At 34.1% G+C, this 25953-nt stretch overlaps 1 protein-coding gene and 1 long non-coding RNA gene across 2 annotated transcripts; one reads left to right on the top strand and one right to left on the bottom strand.

Moving 5' to 3' along the window:
- Positions 1–866: 866 nt before the first annotated feature.
- LOC124446740 (conserved oligomeric Golgi complex subunit 6-like) lies at positions 867–15507 on the top strand. The gene is made up of 20 exons (XM_046997615.1): positions 867–980; positions 1071–1214; positions 1939–2010; positions 2341–2399; positions 3598–3709; positions 4133–4215; positions 4509–4579; positions 4795–4888; positions 5113–5189; positions 5650–5701; positions 6053–6144; positions 7233–7297; positions 7368–7459; positions 7733–7847; positions 8355–8486; positions 9590–9757; positions 9975–10082; positions 10199–10252; positions 10985–11064; positions 14901–15507. The coding sequence occupies exons 1-20, from the start codon at positions 894–896 to the stop codon at positions 15046–15048; spliced, it is 1905 nt and encodes a 634-aa protein (XP_046853571.1). The 5' UTR covers positions 867–893; the 3' UTR covers positions 15049–15507.
- LOC124446741 lies at positions 10796–24026 on the bottom strand. The gene is made up of 4 exons (XR_006948518.1): positions 24017–24026; positions 21676–21682; positions 19973–19980; positions 10796–10864 (listed from the first exon to the last, which is right to left on the bottom strand). It is a non-coding gene; the product is annotated as an uncharacterized LOC124446741 (long non-coding RNA).
- Positions 24027–25953: the final 1927 nt, after the last annotated feature.

The following is a 25953-nucleotide window of genomic DNA, read 5'->3' as shown; positions in this document are numbered from 1 at the left end:
TACTTCGTCGTATTACACTATTTGTTTTCTTCGAGTTCTCTTGAAGAAACGCTAAAAGCAAGGAAAAGTTTGACAGATTTTTGTTTCAAGATGATGTCGCTTTTTTATTATGCAGACTTATAAATAATAATGGCCATGAAAATATCAAAGTGTTTCGTATTATTTCTTGTAAACGACGTTCCAGCATACAATTCACGACTCTTGAGAGGCATACCCCTGGAGAGGTTTTCGAAACAATTTTCGAAGAATTTGTTTCAAATGTGATACAGTATATGAACTTAAGTGAAATAGCTACACTGCAGTATTTATTGTATGCACGTAAATAAAAATAGTAGTATTGTAAATACTGTATGTATTGTATGTTAATATATAAAAGTGATTATTATTATTATGTTGTGCAATATTTTATAAGATTATAAGTGCAAGTGATGATGACCATTGGATAAACAGGTAACTGTGTAACTTCTGTCACATGCCCAATGAAGCTGGTCGTTTCTTTAGCCTTCAAGCGTGCATGGAGTCATGAACTGCGTATATTGTACTTAAAACTTGCAAGCCAATTAACGATTTATTTTCATTGAACTCGAACTAATCAAAGTGTCTAATTGGACATCCTTCATGTATTTATTGTACACGCTGATTGTACATTGCTATTCACAGTCACTATAATATTCCTTTTCACACTTAATAAGCACCCATGCCGAGCCACTGACCTGTGCCGAGCCCATATCCTGAATAATCTCATATGTTGTGCAGTTTTTGTGATAATTGTTTGAGTTTCCGAATAGTTACAATTATTCACGATTTCACACAAATATTCAACAACTTTCCTTCTTTTCAGATTTCATTTCAGACGTGGCAACTTGAGCCCGCAGTTTTTCGCTTCGTTCAATATGGCGGATGACACTTCCATTCAGGCGAACAATCCTTTATCTAGAAAACTCAATAAAATCCTTGATATGCGATTTGATAACGATAAAGTAAGTAAAAGCAACTTATCGAAAATTGTATATTTTCAAATTATGTTATGTTTTGATGTAGTTGTGAACATTTACAACATTCATACTCAGGATCTCGTTGAAGCATTGAAAGCTCTCTCGACATTTTTTACGGATAATAATTTGAGAGAGAGGCGAAATCTTCGAGGTGATATCGAAAAGAGAAGTCTTTATGTAAATGAACAGTTTGAAAGTGCGTTTAGAGATGTTAAGCAGGTATGTTATTTATGATTATTATAGATAATTTCATTGATTCGTATTTCGTAACGACTCATTGTCTGTCGTTGACAGAGTCAATTGTGCATCCTGGATTTGTTACATACCATTAAAAAGATTAGATTTTGCTGAAATAATTACCTATATAAGGACTAAATCTTCAAGCATTCAGTAGTCAAAAGACATGCGAGAACTCTTAAATCCCACCATGCAAAGAACGGCAATTGCGATGCAAAGATTTTCCAAGTGATAAGTTTAAGGGCTCCCCTTAGTTTTTAAGCAGAAAACAATAAATGTAGCACAATTTAAGACATTTGTGTACATATTTGCCACTCAGTCTTCTCCTGGGTTGATATTTTCAATTTTTCTTCTCCCAAGATCTGGCCAAAAACCCACATACTCTGCAGTCTTGCTAAAATGGAAGTATTGACTGAAAACATTTCATGTCTTCAGGATTTTGTTTTTTTTCGGATATTTTTGTATTATTCAAGCTATTGAGAACACTGAAAACATGAAATATTTTTTGATCCACAAAGTTCTTTCACCTGTAATCTTGCAAGTTTTCACCAATAATCATGCAAATATTCATTTGCTACGCTATTGTGGAAAAACTGTACAATTTGATGAGATTATGTGTATCAATGGTTGCCCTAGATTACCAATATTTCAATGAGGCAAAATGCATGTGATTAATTGAGTGAACCATATGTTTTAACTCCTATAGCAGCTTGATCTTGTTCATCATGATATTCAGTCAATGAGTGAATGTTGTGAAGAAATGACAACAAGATTAAAGGCAAGTATTTATGTATGTGCATGTGTGGATATGTGTGTATGGATGATCATGTATGGATGTGCATGTATGGATATGGGTTTATGGATGTGCATGTATGGATATGTGTGTATGGATGTGCATGTATGGCTTTACATGTATGTATGGTCACGTTTGTGTGAGCTTGTATAGATGGTCATGTATACATTATATAAAAGTTATTTTGTGATACAAAAAGATGTTTTACAATCCAACTGCCGTTTTGTTATTTATATTTTTTACATCTTTTTGTTGTTTCTTTTTTGTAATTTGCCATATGCAAATGGCTTAGATAGCTGATACTGTTTGATTTAGATGGCTCGAGAACAAACATCTGATCTGATCTCCAAAACTACAAAACTTCAATCAGAAAGGTATTTCTTTTCGTCTTTTGAGGCTGTTTTCATAACAAATTTCAGATTTCTATGATCTCAAAATGTATACATATTGCATATACAAAATATTATAGAGATGGAGTAGTGCTTATCTAAGAAGAAGGATGCAGATTTTTCTAGGGGAAGTCTATAAGAGGGTTAATAAGTAGCTAAGTGTTGCTTGGGGCCCAGGAGTTTTAAAGCTAACCATCCAAAACACTTTTATTTGTTTTTCCACACATATTATTTCGTTGTTGCATAGTTTTTAGGCCGTAGTCAATTTTAGGATAGCTATGGAAATGTAGTTAACAAAAATATGGAAGTTGGTTTCATTTGAATTATGATGCATAGATAACGTGTTTTCGACTTGAAGACATATCAAAACATCTATTTTAAGTTAAGTATACTTTAAAGAAACGAATTACGATGTATTCGATAAATGTTAAACGTAAACCTGTGGGTTACTGGAGTTATAAATGAAATTTTCCATAAAATTATCCACGACCGTCCTATTGTAGCCGTCTACATTCAGAAGTGGTGTCATTAGGACTGCCGCCTGGCTAAATGCCTTTATAAAAATCATTACTAAACTTCGGTTAAAATTACAAAAAGTTAGAATTCTCTAATAAAAAAACTGGATTGACATAGAAATGGAAAACAAAAAGGAAGAATAAGCTTCAGGTATACGTATCGAGGCACATTGCCTGACTGACAGCAGTCTCAGCACTCAGAAAGTCAAAAGATAGTAAGAAAAAGTCATCTTTACAGTTCTTACATGTCATTTCTTCATCATTTATCACTTACATTTATCAGCAGTGATTGATGCAAACTGTTTCATTCATATTGCTGGAGTAAAAATTTCCACGAGGCGTTTTTTTTCAGAAATATTTTCGCTGTCCTTGTGGTCCCAGAAAATATGATATTTTAAGCAGCCCTGTGCAATACAATATTTATTGAACTCTCCCCAAAGAGGGTTTTCAGAGCTAATGTCACAGTTTGCATGTGTATTTTCTTATGAGTGTTAGAAAAATATGTAATTGTTGTTAAAGCTTTAAACAGAGATAGATGATTTGATGTTCTTTAGAAGTTTATTCCGTGCATAGACTGTGCGATAGACTGTGCGATAGTAAAAATGCGTTGTTCAGTAGCGCTTCTAAACAAGGGAATTAATCTTCATTTATTTCCATTAAAATTTAAGTCAAAAGGTTCAGATGAAACAAAAAGTTGCAAATGCATTCCTCGATCGTTTCCAACTCAAACAACATGAAGTTGAAGTTTTGAAGAACACTAGAAACGAAGCAATTACTGCAGTGAGTATTACATCTGTTGTACCTAAAACATCGACTTATAATGCAATCTATCATTCATGAATGCTGCTTTTTCCTGATGAAAAACTGAAAATTTCAAATTTTTAATCCAATAATGAATGCTGTCTTTTGCCTTCTGTCAATAACGTACCTGTTGATGTTTATTTTTTCGCCAAATCACTTTCAAAAAAAGTCAGTCGGGCACAACTGAATAGATGAATGACCCACCCCCTCTCCAAATAACGTTCTAGCTACAGCACTGGTTGCTGTACAGTAATATTTAATAAACTAAAAGCGAGAATTGTCGTGCTGTGAGATAAAAATAGTGGCATGTGTACTTAATTACTTCAATTGTCGCCCAATATATTGCAACTTATGTAATTCATTGCGATTTAGATTTTTAAGCTTTGACTTTTTGATTGTCAGGAATTTTTTTCTGCCCTTTCAAGAGTAAAGATAATTCATAATGATTGTAAGTTGCTGTTGAGAACGAAGCAACAAACTGCCGGGTAAATATATTTTCATTATTTTGATACCAAGCTAAGGCCGTTTCAAACGTCGCATTTTACATGCGCCGAATGCATTTAAAACAAAAGAAAATGAGATAAAATTCCTCGTTATCTTTTGTTTTAAATGCATTCGGCTTATGTAAAATGCGACGTTTGAAACAGGCTCAGTCATGGAATGCAAAATTCTACTAAATCCCCTCATTTCTGCTTTGATAAAGAGAATGAGAGCGTATGCGATCTTTTGATAACATCCCCATCGAAGCTTTTACGTTTACTATTTTACGATGATTTAGGTTAGAGATAATGGAGTCAATGGCTTTGTATATGGAATCTGCTTATGAAAGGCTTTATAGATGGGCACAAGGTATATTTTACCGTAAGGGAAAAGTATAAATCAGTAAAAAGTATAAAAAAACATGAAAACAAGAAATGTAATTGTCATGAAAAGAAGTCCACAAGGTGATAAAAAGAAGGATATAGTGTCGTACAAATTCTACCTTTAGATTCTTGTTGGTTATTGTAACCAAAACTGTAATTGTCAGATTTTTTTTACATATTTGCGTTCAAATTTTTTCAAAGCCGAGTGTCGAGGTTTAACGGGTGATATTCCTGAGATATTGTCAAATCTTCAAAATGCAATGGCTGTTTTACAAGATCGACCTGTTTTATTGAAGTAAGTGTAATATTCTGAAGAAATGTCGCTATGGGTGTACATAACGCCAGAGAAAATGGTGCCTATATACCATAATTACAAATTCACAATTTAATATTGCATTAAAGTTTACGACAATAGCCAGCCTTGGTTTGTTGAATAAATTGCTTGCGCAACTTTAGACAAGCCTTAAAATCTGCAGGAAAGTTTTTCTTTGTTTCCACATTTCACATTATTATGTTTAGGTATGCTGTTGATGAGTATGCGGGAGCCAGAAGAACTGCTATTGTTCGTTGTTTTATTGATGCACTTACTCGTGGAGGTGAATGCTTCATAACCTGGTCGTACATATTTTTTTTCATTATATAGTATCGCATTTTTCTACTTCAGAGTTTGTTGAGCTTGAACTAACCGAAATAATCTCTTGGGATTATTAAATAGTTGAAACGTTAGGATTACTTACATGCTATAAATTATGCATGACAATACTGTTATACTTACGGATAAAAAGGGTACAAAAATTAGTTACTGCATCGACGCCTTAAACATTTATATAGTTGTTTTATTGTGTAAGCCTGTTTTATAGTAGCTGACGTGATAATTTTTCTTATCAAGTAACTTGAAATGGTCATTTCCACTTAACTTAGAGTTTTCATAATTTTTATCTTATTTTTTTCTTATCAATTACGCTTCATGCCCTCCCTCTGCCTTATCTATAGCTGTTTAAAACATCCAGCGGTCGTAAGCCAATTAATTCATTGATAAATATCACCAAATTATAGGTCAAGGTGGGACACCGAGACCAATTGAACTAAGTGCTCATGATCCAATCAGGTGAGTCAATTCTACAAGAGAACACTGGTTCCAATGCGTCAGATGGCAATGTAATGACGTCGGTTTACATTGCGGCGTATAACTAGCGGTTTATTTCCACTTTTTATATTCCAAGATATTAAAGAATGTTCAACGTTATATATAAAATTTACTATTTTATACGACTGGTTCGTAAGTCGTTCAAATCGATTTAGTAATTTCAGTTTAGCATAAATATTATCTATTCCACATCTTAACAACAAAAGTCTTGTTCACGTGGGTTTGTCTTGCACTTAACGATGTTTTCTAAAATTGTAAAGTTTGAGATAAATTGATGAAACAGATGTTAACATGTTATATTCAAATCGTTAGATACTTGGGCGATATGTTAGCCTGGCTTCATCAAGGATTTGCATCAGAGAAAGAGTCAATTCAGTCTTTACTAAAACAAGCTCCGACGTCAAGTATGTTTTTGTCATCATCACATATGTATATTTATGCCTGTACCAAGGTTTTACCTTAAATAGATGTTACTATTGAGTTTAGTGGAATGTAGATAGAGGTACCTTAGGAACAGAATAATGACTATACAGAAGATTCATTCAGTCAACGCGTCCTCACTTCAGTCATTATTGCAGCAAGTTGATTAGTTTTGTCACTTGTTTCTAACGATTAAAGCTACATGACGTCATTTCCGAATAATGATTCGAGAATATTTTGACTTACGAAATGACTTTAGATCATTCTCAAGGATAGGAACAAGTAAGAAACTTTAAGAACAATGGCGACCGATATGCGCGGCACAACCTGCGCGAGGACGACACGAGTGACTCTTCTGTAAAATCATTAATATAAACGACAAGTTTTTTTAAAATAGACATGTTTCGACATCTCATGATGCCATCTTCAGTATGAGTGAAATAATAAGATAAAGTGAAATAATACAATAAAATAAATATTGTATTAATTATAACAATTAATACAATAAATTATAACAATTTTTATTGTTATAATTTATGTATCATATTACTTTTATATAAACCTTGTATCACTTATTATTTCACTCATACTGAAGATGGCATCATGAGATGTCGAAACATGTCTATTTTAAAAAAACTTGCCGTTTATATTAAATGTGCATTGGCAATAGTGCTTTTACGAAATTCTGTAAAATCGTTATTCTGTGCCGTAGTGATATGAACTACGTAAATATTTATTAATATGGATTGATTGTAAATCGTTGGTATTTTTGCATACTACATATATCAATGGTCGGTAAAAAACGGCAAAGATACAACGAATACTCTGAAAAGTTTTACATGATCTTTGATTGGCTCATAGTCATTTATATGGAAAATAAAAAATACGAGAATAGAAAAGTTTTACGTGATCTATTTTTAAACTGATGATCATTTATATGGAAAATATGTTTAGTTGTGACACTTTATACTTTAACATCTAAGTATTATTTGATTACTAAAAAATATAAAGGTAGAAGCAATTTTGTCGACCATAAAACCGTTTATGCACTCTCTTATTTTTTTGATTTTAGTGACCAGCGATTTATATTGGCAACTTCTTGGTCACATTTCCGAAGGCGTTTGTCGACCGTTGAAGGTTTGTTGCTGAATGAAGAAACCTTACGTCATTCGTAGGATGTTTTAAAATGATTCTTTACACAACGCAGGTCCGTGTTGAACAAGTGGTGGTGTCTGAACAAGGTTCTGTCGTGCTTTTTAAACTGACGAGTGTACTGAAGTTTTATAAGTCAACTATCAGGCATGTTTTTTTGGAGTTGTAAAAAAATTTTATTGATTTGTGCGACGTTTTAGCTTGTAGCTTGGCTTGTTTATTCATATCAGGTTGCATTACATAAAATGGCTTCTTTATAGGTCATTTTATAGTCATGTGATCTGAAATGAGGTCATTTTTGCATATGTATCGAGGAAGTACTTGGGACTGCTGGGCACTTTTCACCATGTTTGCTGCAGCTCTAGTATGTTTAGGATTTAAGGTGATTCAATTCCAGTTGTATTGTTTTTATTGATATAGCACCATCGTTGGCGAAGAATCGTCCTTTATATTTACGATTGAAGAACTACACACGCTGACGATGAAAATGTTTTTGAACAGCTTAAGTCTTCATGCAAGCAAAGTCCTTGATAAGGTTTCTACTGTAGTTTTGTTAATAACGGTTTCATCTGTCGATGGATGTCGTCATAAGATATCACTGTGTAATTTGAATAAATTAAGCGACAGATTTAAAGCTGCAGTCCTATCCTTTTATGTTTTTAGAGCGCTGCAGTTTATAGTTTTTTCTATCATATATAATTATTAAATAATTATGAAAGCAAAAACGTCAACTTTCTGTATATCCTTTACTTTGACTGAGGCAAACTTTTATCATTCATTTTAGATCCTCCACTTTAACTGATGCAAACTTTTTTCATTCATCTTACATCCTTCATTTTGACATTCACTAACTTCTTTCACTCATTTTACATCCTTCACTTTGACTGAGGCAAAATTTTCTCATTCACTTTACATCCTTCACTTTGACATTAACAAACTTCTCCCTTTCATTATACAATATTCACTTCGACTTAGGCAAACTTTTTTCAGACAAATCCTTCATTTTGACATTCACAAACGTTTCTTTCATTCATTTCTTTAGATTGAAGTTCCACCCTCAGATTTAGGTCCTACTGCATCTTTGGGCGAAACGCTTGTTCTGCTGCGTAATGTTTTGTCATCCCATGATGCATCGGTTGTACCACTCGATGCAAGACGAGGAGATTATTCAAAGGTTTGTCTTGAAACATAAAATATATACTTAAGTGCTATTACCGTTTACAAGTGCGTGCAGTGATTGGTCTATAGTTGTGTTTGCATTATCCTGTGACAAGCAGATCCGACATCAACCAATTAAATCAAATCAAACAAAGAGAAGTTGCCAATCAATTATGAATACATGCTAGAGAAAAAATTGTCTGTTTTGCATTATTGTTATTTTTATAAAAGAAACGATGTTTTCGTGTTTGCACTGGCTTATGCAAACCTCGGAGACGTTTGTGAGAACTTTTGAGCATGTGCAACCCTCGGCCTTCGTTCTCGGGCTTACACTGACCTGCCCTTGAGTTCTTTCAAAGGTCTCCTTGGTTTGCATAAGCCTTTGCAAACACAGTAAACATCCTATATTTCTTAGTTGAAATATTTTCATACACTGAACATTTGACGAGGTTTAACCGTTGAACGACTTTTAGTTGTCATGTGAAGCATAGGAACAAAACTTACTACTTTCAAAGCCGTTGTTCCAAACAAGGAAACTTTGCTCGATGGGTTAGGAGGCCAAGGGGGGCTACTCATACAAGATGAGATGGTGAGGCTTGGATCTATAAAGGCAGTACATAGTACTGGATAATACGTTTTTTAAGACATTTCAAAGAAACGAGAATGTTTTTAATAACAACATGTTTCGGCATTATAAGATTTTTCGTTTATTTGATATTTCGTATGACTTTGGTGCTACTGCGAAATTACGGAAAAGGTTTTTTAGCTTAGATATTAAAGTGTTCTATTCTTCTATTGATTGTTAAGTTTGAATTTCAGCTTCACATCTTTTAACAGAAAAAATCACTTTACAAAGTGTTGGAACCGTCGGAAGATCCATAAATGGAAGGAGGGGGCAATATTGATATATGCATGTAATAATCTGTAGAAAACAATGGATTTCTTAGGAACCTAATAAGGCATATCATGCATTATACGAATACCCCCATTTCGATCTTCCTACGCCTCGGGATGGTGCTTCGTGCACCTGAAGTTTGATATTGAAACGTATTGGAATATGAGACATAAAAATGTTATTTTATTTCGTATTTGAGACGATCTACTTTTAATATTTTCTAGGTTATCTCTAGTCTGATCGACCCTTTGCTACAAAGCTGCACAATGTCAGCAAGTCGTTTGGGTACCTGTGATATGGCAGCGTACATGATTAACTGCATTTATCAAATACAGTCTACGTTAGCCGTCTATGAGTTTACTGATAAACACATTGAAATGCTCGCTGCTCAGGTATTTTTTACCATTCTCGAATTATGTGAAATAGTTTTTGTGAAGTTGATACATATTTGTCGAAACGACTTTTCAAAAAATCATCTTTATTATTTCACAACAGAAAGTACTTAGTTTTGTATACCTACCTTTCCTTTGTATGTCAACCACAAAGGAAAATCACGAAAGAAAATATTTTAGAATAATTATCATAAAATGAAAATATTTTATTTCTCAGACAGAAGCCCATCAGGATACTTTGGTTAGTGAACAGGCTTCGTTTATTCTTGAAAAATCTGGTATTGGAAATATATATAATATCATTCAAGAACAATCATCTGTAAAGGTCGGCTCCTTTGAAAAAAATTTTCTTGACATTTATTCAGCTGTACGAGGATTTCCTCTATTTATGAGGCTTTTATTTGTGTAAGAAAGTTCTACTTCATTTTTTCCAATTCGCAGGTTCCACTGTCATCGATGAAAGGAATGGATGCTCAAACTATCAAGGATTGTATGGTGAGCATGAACATTTTATTATTCTGTTATAATTTCAACATAGCTGTTACAATTGTCATTTATTGGTGTGTAGCTCAGTTTGCATTAGCCTGGGCTCAATCGATGAAATCAATCAAAGACCTACTATTCGACCTTCGATTTTGGGCTTTTACTGATTCCTGTGCAAGCACAGAAAACATCTTTTGTTTCTTAATTGTGGACCACCTGGTGCAGTGCTGTCACAAAAATTATTGTTTTGCAGTTGTCGATAATGCATCACAATTCTGATAAAATATTCTGATGTACTATTAATAGATGCGTCCATACTCCACTATAAAATAAACACAATGAAACGCGTGCGCTGATTGATCTAGAGCTGTGTTTTCGTTAACCTTTGCAAACCGATTAGAGCTCAACCAATCAAATCAATCAATCAATCAAAGAGAATTTGCCAATCAATCCTGAATACACGTTAGAAGAATATTTAAACGTTTTGTTTGTTTCGCATTATTGTCATTTTATAAAAGAAATGAAAAATGTTTTTTATGTTTGCACTGATCTTAATCTCGAGTTCTTCCAAAGGTTTCCTCGGTTTGCATAAGCCTGTGCAAACACAGTAAACATCTTTTATTTCTTTAATACATCACAATTACGTGCATCATTCTCTGATACATCACAATTAGTGCGTCACATACTGATATATCACAGTTATAAATGCGTCATACTCTGATATGATCTATAAATTTATTTTAGAGTAAATTTGACAAATATCTATCATCACCTGATAGTTTGGTTTTGCCACAAGTCGATTTGTTGAGAAGCACGCGATTAAGGTATATTTACCTTTTTATTTATCTTTACTGTTTATCATAATTGTTCATCGTAATAAAGTAAATGGTTTGAACCCGGGAGTATCGTTATATGTTTGTAAATGATGATCGTCCAGGTTAATAAAGTCCTGAGAAGGACTGTTTTTGTTGTTGTTGACTGACGTTTCGACAACCTTAGTGGTAGTCATCTTCAGAGTCAAAAGATGACTACCGCTAAGGTTGTTTTTTGACTCTGAAGATGACTACCGCTAAGGTTGTCGAAACGTCAGTCAACAACAACAAAAACAGTCCTTCTCAGGACTTTATTAACCTGGACGATCATCATTTACAAACATATAATTGTTCTTTTTTTGAGAGCAAACATGTTTCGACATTATCTGATAATGTCGAAACATGTTTGCTCTCAAAAAAATCGTCGTTTTTCTCAAGTGTTTTTTAAAATTGCTGCTAATTAGAAATTATATAATTGTTCATCGTAAATCGTATTAAAAGATGATTCAGAAGTTTTAATAATCTTACTCTCCCCCTCTTTCTCGCATGTGCAACACCTCACCCCCTTGCTTGCATGTGCACCACCCCCTACCCTGTTGCCTGTATGTGCAACACCCCACGGTCTAACACCTTTGCTTGCATGTGCATCACCCCCTACCCTTTTGCACGCATGTGCAACACCCACGGTCACACACCCTTGCTTGCATGTGCATCACCCCTCTACCCTGTTGCACGCATGTGCAATACCCCATTCCCTTGCATGCATGTGCATCACCCCCTACCCTATTGCCCGCAGGTGCAACATCCTACCCCCTTGCATGCATGTGCATCACCCCCTATCCTGTTGCCCGCAGGTTTAACACTCTGCCCATTGCTCGCATGTTCATCACCCCCTCTGGCTCACATGTGTATCTCAATCCACCTTTCCGACGGTAGACATATCGTTAAAAATACGAGATCAAATTACAAAATTCGAACAATCAAATGGTTGAACATAGTATAGTTTATGTAGAATAGTGGCAATAAAATGGCTACGAGATACTTTTGAGTTTTGAGCAATTGTGAATCTGATTCTAATTATTCAGAACTATTATTTATTAAGGCAGAAGGCATAACAGAAAATATTAATCATTTTTGGTTAGAAAAAAGCATAACGATCGAAGTGAGGCTTGAATACTTGCATGTTGTCGCGCTAATGACTTTTTTGTAAAGATTGTTACGGGCCTTTACGGCGTGACTTAAGAATATCCAGGACGGATTCCAGCTACATAAAGCGCAAAAAAGCAAGCCATACAAATTTTTGAACTGTTATTTTTTATTACCTGTTAATATCGCTGTCTTATAATGACTAATCACTATTATTATTATGGATGGATAAAAAACTGGCTTTTCACATTCATTTAGAAGTTGTGTACGTAAAAATGGAATTTTAACCTATAGCTGTAAATTTAAAATTATAAAATTACGATGACGCTAAATGATAACATAAAACATTGTTTTATTATGAATATGTGTTATTTGTATTCAAAGGCAGTCATGAATCTCATCTGGAATCTCATGATACATCGAATCATAAATATCATAAAAATAACACTTAAAAAAATTCAATGACTTGTAATATTCTTTGCTCGATGCAGCTAAAATCGGATCTGGATATTCTTTGGTAAGGTGGTTTCCTACCATGAAATGCATTCTACATGTATTTACGTAATAAATTGGACGGCTGTCTCTATGCGATCAAAAGAAGTCCTTTGAATCCCAAAAGTGTACTGTTTAATCGCAAAATTACTCGAGAAGAGAAGCTACTTTCTCGATTGAATCATAAAAATATTCTAAGGTAAAAAGAAATTTACTATCCAAAATTAATCAAATTCTATAACACAAGGGTTTAAAGCGAGGTTCAATTTAGACGATACAAATTGCTTAGCTTATTAATTGTTATCTTTAAAAAAACTATTATTTTCGGTCCATGCCTCCCGATACCCCGAGATAGTTAAGCACTGGATGGTTTGCTCGTCATACATGAGAAACAGCAAATGAGAGAGTTAAATCAGAAAGATATAAACCACTAAAAATTATATAAAACAGGTGGTATTGAATTATAAGTGTCAGAAAAAGGTTCAGTGTTAGAAGAAGTTCATTGAAACATTGCTTGGTTTATTTTATGAGAACAAAAAGATAAAATTCTAAAGCAAAAAAAACCCGTTTTCGGTCCATGCTTCCCGATACCTTCTTAAGCGTAAGGCACTAGAACGCCTCATGTTAACGTTTGGGTAGGAGATTTTGGCCCCTCCGCGCTATTCTACTTGAGAGATGCAATAGCAAGCTCACCAGACCACGATATCACCTGCGATAGGCTTTGCTCGGTTTACATCTACTACATGATGTTTTAGCTTTATATATATATAAATTCAAAGGCTTACGAAAGTTATGGTATTATTAATGTCACTACTGCGCATGCCCAGATTATTTCTTTGATAATTTGCGACTAATTGAGCTAATTGCCACAAATGTAAAGCAAGTACATATAGTTAGTCGTTACCATGCGCAGATGATTCTCTCTTAAATTGTTACTAAGCATGCTATTTACTTCAAAATCGGTGCTAGTAAATGCAGTTGATCGTTGCCATAAGCATGAACTTGCGCAGCTGGTCAAGTCGACTGCTCAGGCTCAAGCTTACTGCGCATGCGCAGATGATTTATCTAAAAATTTGTGACTGAGCGAGCTAATACCCTCTCTAATCTGTAATAGTGCATACAGTTGGTTGTTGTCATAACCTTGAAGAGTTGGTGGAGCTGACTACGCGTGCTCAGAATAATTCTCAATTAATTTGTGAGGGACGAGCTTTGAAATTGGTGTTTGTGTATTATGCACTTAGCAAATTTTCAATTATATATTTTTGGCATGCTCTTTGTCTTCTTAAGCTTGTTTTGACAAATGTATATCAAACTATCAACACTTTGTTACAGCACTCGTAATATCCGTGACAATGTTAGAAATGTTTTTATTTTTCCTCTATAACTTTGCATCTGCATATATATTGCATGTCATATCCAAGCTTTCCATTGATTTGACAGAAAATGGTTTTTATTAACTCTTACACCTTCAGCCTTTATAATTAGTCATTCTGGATTTCTAAAATAAGATTTACAAATGCCCCAAGAACATCTTCTTTCTATTTTAGTGCCACTAATCTACAAATACAATACTATGTCCGACCATTTCATTGTCCGAACTTTGTAATTGATCTCGTATTTTTGACATGTGTGTTTACCGTCGGAAAGGTAGATTTGTGTAACGAGAAAATAAGGAGAAAGTAGCCAGGCTGTATGGAACATTCTTTTTTGACAAGTAAAATGTTACATCAAATGATATCGATGAATAAAAAGATTTCAATTCTGATGTAATTCTAACGATGAACCTAAATGATTACATAATGTGTCCATGCTGAAACATCGCTGATTGCAACCTGTATATAGAAGTATGAAAGTATAAGTAAGACGTACACACAAGCTAGCCTGTATACAGAAGTATGAAAGTATACATAGTTTAAGTTCCATCTTGTGAAGTGCATAGCATAAAAATATCTTGAAAGAACTGTATAAGGGAATTGCAGAAAGAAATATTTTGTATACTGTAATATTTTTATTAAACACATACTATTCGCTTTTAAACTACTTTGCACTTTGCTCTGCGTTTGTCGTAAACCTCTCGTAAACCTGTCGTAAACCTGTCGTAAACCTGTATCATATTTATTTCATAGATTCGTTCATCATTTTTAGTATCTTCACGCAACGTATTGTACGATATACTAGATTTCCATGTAACTTTTATTTCTTTATTTTAGAGACACTGTCAACAAACATACTAGTGACTTGGTGTGCGTGGCGTACAGAAAAATATACGACGCTGTTTTAAATCCTTTCAACCAATATGCAGATCCCAAAACGATCGTTGTAAGAACTCCTGACCAAGTAAAGAATTTATTAGCTTAAGAATTTGATTGTCCTGTTCTCCTTAGCATACAGTAAACGAACATAAATGATTCGTAACATGGCTTCCACTTGTAAAAGCTAGCTGATATGAGTATTGTTGCTTCATACGCATCAACATGAAGGGTGTATGGCTCTCTCCTTTGCAGAGGCTTCGAGTTTCATGTAAAACCATTTTGTATAACACTAGCTATATTTGAGCGCTGCATGACAACAATAACACGACGTATCGCTTGTGCCGCTGAAATTGAAAACGGGCGGAAATTTACCTCCCTCTGCCGAGGAGAGAGGGTGTATGTGTATACTGTATTGTGCCATAGTCTATTGTATTTACTAGGAAAGATTGAATTACTAACCATGCTTCAAACTACAAACCATAACTGCAAACACATTTCGTTATTTATAATACCAGTATTTGTGATGGATTGATAAATAAAATGTTTTATTTGTTTGTACTTCAAAGGTATTCTTTAGTTTTTTGTTAGTTTTGCTGTTCGTATGACTTTAATAATTCAGGCGTGATCCATAGGCTGTCTGCAAAAGGGCAAATTTGAGTGATTATATCTTATAAGAACAATGTTATTTGCGATGATTTTATGTGACTTGCCAAGGAAGCAACTATACACACAACACTGAGGCTGCGTTTACACTATACCGGATTCGCTGATCACGACATCTTCATTTGCTTTAAAGGTGTAACTTTTCGCAGTAAAAGCGTTATTAAGCTGATAGATTTAGTCTATTTGATTGTGTTTCTGACATTGAACAATGTCACTACCTTTTTAATACTAAGAAAATTTTCCCTGTTACGATAGTAACCCGGTATAGTGTAAACGTTCAAATTTCGCATTTCATATGCGCCGAATGCATTAAAGACAAAAAAAAAATGAGATGAAATTCCTTATTATATTTTATTTCAAATGCATTCGGTAAATACGATGTATGAAACAGGCCTAAAGTAGAATAAAAGCACCATGATCATGGTGAATATTTTTAGTCGTGTTCAGGTGGTAGACTTTGATAAGCTTGCTTCTTTCATGGTAACTTTCAAACAACTATATTGTGGGTATAATTCATTTGCCGTTTCATCAGTTAGATTGCTGACGTATTTTAGCAATTGTTTGTTAAATGTGCTTATAGCTTGTTTAAAAATTTCTTTAAATGTTAGAAGTAAAAAGGTCAGTTGATAAGAAAGGTCCTTTAATGTTAAACTGGATATTTCAGGTTTTTTGCAAATAGAATTAAAAACACTGCTTATATCCCGAATGTCTGTGTACCCCGGTAAGCCTGGTCTCAACTCAAATACTCCTTTCATAAACCTCTTCACCAATGGATGCTGTCCAAATGTTATCGGCGAGCGGTCGGCACTATCTCGTATCAATTCCGTACAACTCCGTAATGATCGTTGGCTGATGACGTAGTAGAATTACGATGCAAATGAACAAGTCAATTTCTAAAGCTGTCTCAAAAAAAACGGACCCACATAAATTAATTATGTATGCATTAAAGTTATTATGCACAATAACGTAGCTAGCATTCAAAATTGTTCAATGAACTTGACAGTTCTGCGCCACTGGGATTTATTAGGGTTTGTCAAGTATTAGTTAAAGCAAAACAAGCTTAAACTTAAAATTACTGACATACACTGACTTTTATCTTATATTTATTACGCAAAATCTTTGTAAAAGCAAAACGAGTTTAATTGAGTTCTCAGGGCCACAAAAACGTAATCATATTTTCCATAAATTGCAAAGCACATGGGCAAGCGTATGACTAAATCTAACCAGGCGGAACAAATAGCTTTTGCCGATTAATTATCTTATGCAGATTTCATTTTGATGCATACATAATCATTTGTACGGGCTCCTTTTTTTGCAACACCTTGTATATTGGTACCTACCTTTACCACCATCACCACGTGCAATTGACGGCACACCCAGGAGCTGACCAATCAGAATACAACACGTTCATGCAACTTTTGGCATACTTAAAGTTAACTCGTACGATGAGTGTGTTAGTTGAATTTGTACATCAGCACGGTACACGACGATTAGTTGGCAAAAGTTGAAACTATACATTCTTTGAGTATTTTGTCGAGTTCTTTGAAATCATGTCCAGGTAAAAATGCTTTTTGATACTCGTTTTTATAGAGTACTCATTCTTTAATGGAAGTGAGTAATGTGAAGATACTGTCATCTTTGTTCATCCTAAATGTGAGATGTTGTATATCTTTTCATAAAGTTTTGCTCTGTTAATTCATGATTGCTCTATGCTTTGTTTTAGATTGGAGGATTTTCTGTTGAAAGGCAAATGCGCGTGGTCACGAAATAAGATTGAGAAAGAAGGAACGAAATGTTGGTGGTCAGTTATTCACAATAATGGTGTACTTGTAAAACTAAAGAAAGTCGTCATTGTTCACAATAGACGCTGATCATGCCAGCTTTGGTTGACTATTCCCTTGAGCGATCAGTTGAAATTCTACTTCTTCAACTGCTTTCGAAATGAATAAAGAATAAAATGCTAGAAGTATGTACGTTTTTGCTCTTATAATTTTTGTCAGTAATTTTGAATTAATATCAACTTCTTTCATCGCATTGTTAGAAACCGTCTCTTCAATAATCTACAATGGACAATATACTCCAGTGAATAAGAAAAACGCGCGACTGCTGTCCTGCAGGCTGTATATATAGCTACATGACAATACTTCTCAATAAATTGCAACGACGAAGAATACTAAAGGACAATTTGTCATAATATAAATTGACAATGTACTGAACAATGATCCAGAAAGAACAATCGCCATGAAGCAGAAAAACACATGACTACTGTCCAAATGGCATATAGACATGACAAGCTATGAATGCAAACACTAAATACAGCTCTTCAGCAATGGTTTCATGAGCTTAGCACCTAGAAAAGTCACCATTCTACTGGACTATGGCTGTCCTGAAAGGATTTTCTTGGAGATTTTTCCTGCTAATACTACGATACCTTCTTGGTCAATTATAATTACAAAGACAACTTGGTCAATTATAAACGGCGATTTGACAATTATCTTATTTTCCCTTCTGATGAATAAAACTACGCCACGATCGAACGCCCAAGTTTTGACATCAATTCAATTGAAAATTTTTCGGCATAAAAACATGGAACTTTTCTTGGCATGCAATTTTAATATAAAACCTAAAAGTCCTAATTTTCCGACTAATTGCCGATATTACCAATTTTATGCCGTAGGCGACATGCACAGTTGTAAGAAATGGCCAATCTTGCTTCTGTGCTTGCCGTCTTCGACATGAAATCGGGGATGTTCGTCAGATAGCCTGAAAGTTGGATACGATGGCTTTACCATCAACGTTTCAATATTTTAAAAAATATTTTGGGCTTCTAAGTGTTTCTTCTATGTGGAAATCTCGGCATCTGATCACTTCATTGATACAATTCGCAAGGGATTCGTCGTTTGTCGTTCGTCGTCGACTCGTCGAAAACCGTGAGTGTAATTAATGCCTTTTACTTTTAGTTAAGCCTGCTAACAGGCCAGTCTCCAATAAATTTCGGGCAATAGCCACAAAAAATCCTGGTGTGCAGTATATTCCACTATAAGGCTATTTTTTTACTGCAGAGATTTAAATGAATACACTTTTTAGCACAAGTTCTCACATAAAAAATAGTCTTGGTTGAGAGGTTATATAAAAGCGCTTTTTGTCTCAAACAATTCATTTGTATGTCGATGTTGATTTCTTATTAAAATTCGTATAATAGTAAGCACGAAGAGTTACGAATCTGTCTGATTAAAATGCAATTTTGTCTTTCTTTTCATTAACAAACCTCTGTGTGAATATACTGCTTTAAGGAGCGCGCATGTTCGCAGCGATCGTTGCCTCGCCGAAGGATAGACTATAAATCAAGTTTAGATCGGAAATGCAAGTGAAGTTTGGCCAAAGGAAGGCAACTTCGACTTGGGGTTAGTGGGTACAAATGGTACCTTAGCGTAGAGGATGCAAATAGCATCTGTAAGAAGACCTTAGAAGACTGGATCAAGCGAGCAAGACCTATTGCAGACAAAGGAAGGATGGTGGCTTTGGTGGAAAGAACAATTTCTCTCCCCTAGTACGGTAAAAGCATGCTGTCGTTGTAGTTGGCCAATTTCATGAACGGCTTTCTACAATGACTATTAAGGCACTCCTGGATTCCCTATAATGCATGAGTAGTTCAACCCACCCCGGTCGGAGGTCACCCGTAGGTGCAACAAGCACTAGGTTAAGTTAAGTTAAGGGCATGATGGGTTACCTCCTTCAAGGGGCATTCCTTTTCAGGGCGGAATTCCGGTGTCATGCGCAGGTAGGAAGTTTAGATAGCTTAAGCGTGCGCTGTAGTTGCGGCGGGTAGTTGTGCCACGCTCAGATAACGAACGTGGGGTTAAAATACCTTTGTATGAATATACAGAGCAACGCCACGTTCAGCAGAAATGACTAATTTCATAAGAATGTTTGAAAGAAACGTCCAGTCTTTCAGCCAGTCATTTCTCGGACGACAAATTGAAGCTCGAGAGAAGTATTCAGTTTGTTAAGACATTTACAGTTTAGGGGCGGCGTGGCAATTACTGTAAATGTGCAAATAAGGTACCAAGTTATCTTGTTAAGATAACTTCATTCCTGGGAATTTCAATGAAGCAAGCCACACTGCGCAATTAAAAAAATTAAACGATAAGGCACCAGGTCTAGTATGCGGAATGTCTTCCTAAAATCTAAAGAAAATATATAGTTATAATGAAATTACAATTCATATTTTCTTGATGATTATTGCTAAGACAAACCGCAGACGTTGTCACGTATTTTACTAAATAGTCACACGAAGGTTTCCATGTTCACCAATCACGTTGCTATATAAGTGAAATACGTGATAATCGTCGAAGTAAAAATATAACTTAAAATGCTATCGGTTGTTTGGTTGCATTATCTTTAGTCTCACGGTAACCAAACTAAACGTGTGCGTTACTTCATTGCAGTTGAAATTGTTTTTTGATTTTTGCAGTCAAAAAGCGTTAGATTTTCGAATAGTAAAACTGATCCGCCTCTTTGAAATAAATCTTGAAGTAACTAATTTAATCCAATCCATTTGATACAGCAAGAGCTTGCTCCAATTTAAGCGTTAGTGACACCGGGCGCGCAAAGCACTGAATGAAACGGTGCAAAATAGGGACGCTTAGGTGGCGCTAGGTGCGATTGATTTGGATGTGGATTGGATTAGCTAAGCACACGTTTTTGGAAATTCCCATGAATTATACAATTTTCTCGATCAAAGTAGAAAATTGTTAAGATCGGTGTTCGGCTTAAGAGTAGTTGAACTGAAAAATGGCGCTTTTTGCTCTGTTTTCTGTACGTTAAATATGGCGAGTTTCTCAAAAATATGATATTCCAAAAGACTAGCAAATTGTTAGACTTTGAAGTGTACTTCGCAAATTTTAATTATTATTTTTTTGGCTTTTAAATCGCTTCAAAGGTTAGTAAAGTTTGTTGTTTATAAGGGTCCCCTGGGGTGCGGAACTTCGGCTAAAATCCCTAGTGGTTTTTTCCTGTTCAGTATTCTCTAAGTTCTTGCGCCTTGTGCTCGGTCTTATTTAATACTGCTCAGGTTTTTCCAATAGGGATTTTCTTATTTCGGTTAGGTCTTTAAAAAAACAGTGTCCATGGTGTTGGGACTAAATTCGTACATAATAGATACGCAACTTGAAGATTAGGCTAACTGAAGCAAACTTACGATTTATGAAGAAAAAAGTTTAACACTGCCTTTTCATTTCTCCGTAGTAACGAACCAATAGCAAATTTTTGCAATAGTACCATTTAGAATTAGTTTAAGGCGTTTTAAAACACTTCTGCAACATACGTTGATTGGTATGAAAATGATGATTTTACATGAGTTTTCGGTAGCTTAAAGTTGGAAGTTTGCCTATTATTAATGTTGTACCGTCATTAGGATGATAGCTATTGTGTTTGGTGATGTCATATAAGAACTTCTCCCTGGAGTAGTGTCGTAGCGATTTTTTGAAAGAATAGAATGTGTTCGATTTCTATGATAGAAAATTTCAGAAAAGTGCACAATGTGACGAAACAGCAACACTTCTGACGAGATACTATCTCAAATATATTGTTGGCGTTTCTTAAAGCGTTCTTTCAATCTAGTTCTTTTACTTACAGTGTAGCAAAAATTACCAACTTTAAGCTGCAGAAAATCTACGATTATAGCTATTTCGTTGAAATCATCAATTTAGAAAAAACGACATCTGTTTGTATATAATTTAGTCTTTGGGTTTGATTCCCAATACACTGTTTATTAGAAATTTCCCATATTTGGAGTTTCAAATCATCGAATGCTTTCATGGACCTTTATTCTTCGCTTGAATGGACGTCAATGTCTTTATGTGCTTAAAGAAAATGCACATTTATTGATATGTACGTATATTAAATAGCAAGTATGTTATAATTAAAAGAAAAAACTTTTGTTTAGTAATGCGCGTATGATCTCATCTTAACGCAAGCATTGTTATTAATTTATTACTTTAAATTTCTTAAAATCGTCAGGTGGAATAAAAAGAACGGCGATGTGAAATTTTATGAAAACACAATATACAAATGTACTTTGAATATATAGTTACTTCATTGAATTTAACTTCTCTAAAATCAACAACTGATTTTCGATTCTTTTCTTCAATTTTGAATACTAAGCATTATTTGGTAGAGCTACATTGCCTTCCTTCTGCTTCCTTTATCAAGGTCTGTATTTCACGGTCCCTTCGAAGATATATAATATTCAGTAAGTTTGTGGCAATTCATATGGACATACTTACACGCAATTATCTATTTGTCAACCTATTTTTGTTTTGGTTATTTATCAATCTATTTTTCTACCTATTGCATTCTCTTAATTGTGTTTATCGTTTTTATCAACTTTATGTTAACCTTTTTGTCTACTTTTGTGCTTAATATTGTGCCTATCTTTTAATTTAGGTTTGAGCTAACCTTTGTGTCTACCTTAATGTCTATCTTTCTGTCAACCTTTTTTTCTATCTTTTTGTCTTCTTTATGCCTGCCTTTTTTAAACCCTTTATATTTCACATTTCTGCCATTCTGTCATTACACGCATGCAACGCTGTCATGCACCAATTGCTGACATAGTTGCATCGACAAAACGTACACAAAGGCAGGGACAAAGAAGGGAGGTTGTTCAACGTTCTGTTACCGACTTGAGTGGTGTCGTTTATATATTGATTAGCAAGCTGTCAATCACAGGGTGTAGGTATGATTTATGAAAGAGACTTAGTTATGATTTTTATATTTATGGAATGATTTTTAAGTTTTTGGAAATATGTTTGAACATTTAAAATGGCATGGCTTGTACTTAAAACAACAAAACTTTGATTTTTTTTATTACAACAATTGTCACATGTTGCATGAGGAGCTCTAATAATGTTTTAAATACTCCCCAGTTTCCTGACAACTTTAGATTGATACTAGTAGGTAGCATTTTATATCATTAAACACGTCACAATGAAGGAAACTCTGTCCTTGTGAATTTAAGTGTCGGTAAATATACCTAATAATTTAAGTTCTAGTTAAGCAATGTGACGTCACAAGTTAGATATATCGGACACGGAAGGAACATCAATATCTCAAGAATTCAAAGTGATATGCATAAACTAATTTAGAATGTCCATTCTCATTTTAAATTATCTCTTAAATAAAAGTATTACTCAGACTAAAAAGTTTTCGTTACATTGGCACTTCAATTTCAAAATGATGAAAAGCTTTTCTGATCGTATTAAAGAAACTAATATTTAGCTGTTCTTCATGAATTGTGAAATATTATCCCCCTGCCCCTTTTTCATCTGGCTACGCCCCTGCCTTGCTTACGTAGCTTACGTACCACGTGGTCTTCACAAAGCGAAAAAGTAGGCGCTAAGATGGAAACAAAGATAATTTCTTTTATAAAAGAAGACATTGATGACATTCGAAGAAGTGCTTATTTCATGATAGACGACACGAACGACATTGCATGTAATTATGTAATCATGTAATCAGGAAAGAAAGTCTTTATTTCATAAAAGACGATAGGAACATTTTCGATAAAAATTTCAAATTGCTATCATTATTATAAAAAATTAAATGGCCTTTACTAACATACTTTGGCAAACACATACAAACTTTGAAATATTTAGAAACAAAATACAACTATGTAGAGTAGTTTGCATATTTAATACATCGTACACTGTAATCGATAAACGATTACACTGTACTCCAATAAACACTAACATGGCAATAGATAACAAAAGTAAAATGTAATCGATTGCATAGTTAAACAGTAATCAATTGCATGATTAAGCAGTTACTGATTCCAATTTTCAAATATTTTCAAAAAAGACTATAATTCACACATTTTCACAAATTTTCACGCTTTTTCACACAAGGACTATAGTTCATGCATTTTCTCACAATTTCGTGCCAAAGATATAGTCTTTGCATTTTCACACAATTTGAACCAAAGACTATAGTCTTTGAATTTTAGACATTTTAATGACAAAGACTATAGTCTTTGCATTTTCACACATTTTCATGCTAAAGTCTATAGTTCATACATTTTAACATATTTTCATGCCAAAGACTATAGTTTATGCATTTTTATAAATATTCATGCCAAAGACTATAGTCTTTAAACTTTTACACATTTTGATGCCAAAGACTATAGTCTTTGCATTTTCACACATTTTCATGAATAAAGTCTATAGTTTATGAATTTTCACGCATTTTCATGCCAAACAATATAGCTCATGCATTTTCACACCTTTTCATGACAAAGACTATAGTTCAAGCATTTCTACACATTTTCATGCCAAAGACTATAGTTTTGCATTTTCACACATTTTCATGCTAAAGTCTATAGTCTTTGCATTTTCACACATTTTCATGCCAAAGACTATATTCTTTGCATTTTCACACATTTTCTTGCCAAAGACTATAGTCTTTGTATTTTCACATATTTTCATGCCAAGGATTATAGTCTTGGTATTTTCACACATTTTCATGGCAAAGACTAAAGTCCATGCACCTAACTCCTAAAGACTATAGTTCTTGCATTTTCATGCCTAAAACGATATTTCACGAATTTTCATGCCAAAGACTATAGTCTTTGCATTTTCACACATTTTCATGCTAAAGTCTATAGTTCATACATTTTAACATATTTTCATGCCAAAGACTATAGTTTATGCTTTTTATAAATATTCATGCCAACGACTATAGTCTTTAAACTTTTACACATTTTGATGCCAAAGACTATAGTTTTGCATTTTCACACATTTTCGTGCTAAAGTCTATAGTCTTTGCATTTTCACATATTTTTAGGCCAAAGACTATAGTCTTTATATTTTTACACATTTTGATGGCAAAGACTATAGTCTTCGCATTTTCACACATTTTCATGCCAAAGGCTATATTCTTTGCATTTTCACATATTTTTTTATCCAAACACTATAGTCTTTGCATTTTCAAACATTTTCATGCCAAAGACTATAGTTTATGCATTTTTAAACCTTTTCATGACAAAGACTATAGTTCACGCATTTCTACACATTTTGAGGGCAAAGACTATAGCATTTCCATTTTCACACATTTTCATGCTAAAGACTATAGTTCACGTATTTTTAAACATTTTCATGCCAAAGACTATAGTCTTTGCATTTTCACACATTTTTATGCCAAAGACTATATTTCACGGATTTTCATGCCAAAGACTATAGTTCACGCAATTTATCACATTTTCATGCCAATCTCTATAGTTTACGAATTTTCACACATTTTCATGTCAAAGACTATAGTCTTTGTATTTTCACACATTTTCATGCCAAGGATTATAGTCTTTGTATTTTCACACATTTTCATGGCAAAGAATAAAGTTCATGCACCTAACTCCTAAAGACTATAGTTCATGCATTTTCATGCCAAAACGATATTTCACGAATTTTATGCCAAAGACTATAGTCTTTGCATTTTCACACATTTTTATGTCAAAGACTATAGTCTTTGCATTTTCACACATTTTCATGCTAAAGTCTATAGTTCATACATTCACATATTTTCATGCCAAAGACTATAGTTCATGCATTTTATAAATATTTATGCCAAAGACTATAGTCTTTGATTTTATTTTGATGCCAAAGATTATAGTCTTCGCATTTTCACACATTTTCATGCCAAAGGCTATAGTCTTTGCATTTTCACATATTTTCATGCCAAAGACTATAGTTCACGCATTTCTACACATTTTCATGCCAAAGACTATAGTCTTTGCATTTTCACACATTTTCATGCTAAAGTCTATTGTTTATGAATTTTCACGCAGTTTTATGCCAAAGAATATAGCTGATGCATTTTCACACCTTTTCATACCAAAGACTATAGTTCACGCATTTCTACATTTTCATGCCAAAGACTATAGTCTTTCCATTTTTACAGATTTTCATGCCAAAGTCTATAGTCTTTGCATTTTCACACATTTGATGCCAAAACTATAGTCTTTGCATTTTCACTTTTGAACCAAAGACTATAGTCTTTGTATTTTCATTATTTCATGCCAAACTATAGTTCACGCATCTTCACGCATTTTCATGCCAAAGACTATAGTTCATGCATTTTCATGCCAAAAAATATATTTCACGCATTTTCATGCCAAAGACTATAGTTCATGCATTTTCATGCCAAAAAATATATTTCACGGATTTTCATGCCAAAGACTATAGTTCACGCATTTTAACACATTTTCATGCCAAAGACTATAGTTTATGAATTTTCACATTTTCATGCCAAAGACTATAGCTCACGTATTTTCCACTTTTCATGCCAAAGACTATAGTCT

The sequence above is a fragment of the Xenia sp. Carnegie-2017 genome, unplaced genomic scaffold (assembly GCF_021976095.1).
Source record: "Xenia sp. Carnegie-2017 unplaced genomic scaffold, XeniaSp_v1 HiC_scaffold_22, whole genome shotgun sequence".
NCBI classification, from domain to species: Eukaryota; Metazoa; Cnidaria; class Anthozoa; order Malacalcyonacea; family Xeniidae; genus Xenia; species Xenia sp. Carnegie-2017.
This window is presented reverse-complemented; position numbering and strand designations above follow the sequence as displayed.

Excerpts from the sequence above, each read along its gene's own strand:
- LOC124446740 (XM_046997615.1), top strand. The coding sequence starts at position 894 with ATGGCGGATGACACTTCCATTCAGGCGAACAATCCTTTATCTAGAAAA. Across the intron at positions 7,848-8,354 it reads CAAGCAAAGTCCTTGATAAG|ATTGAAGTTCCACCCTCAGA; the intron begins GTTTCTACTGTA and ends TCATTTCTTTAG. Across the intron at positions 9,758-9,974 it reads TTGAAATGCTCGCTGCTCAG|ACAGAAGCCCATCAGGATAC; the intron begins GTATTTTTTACC and ends TTTATTTCTCAG.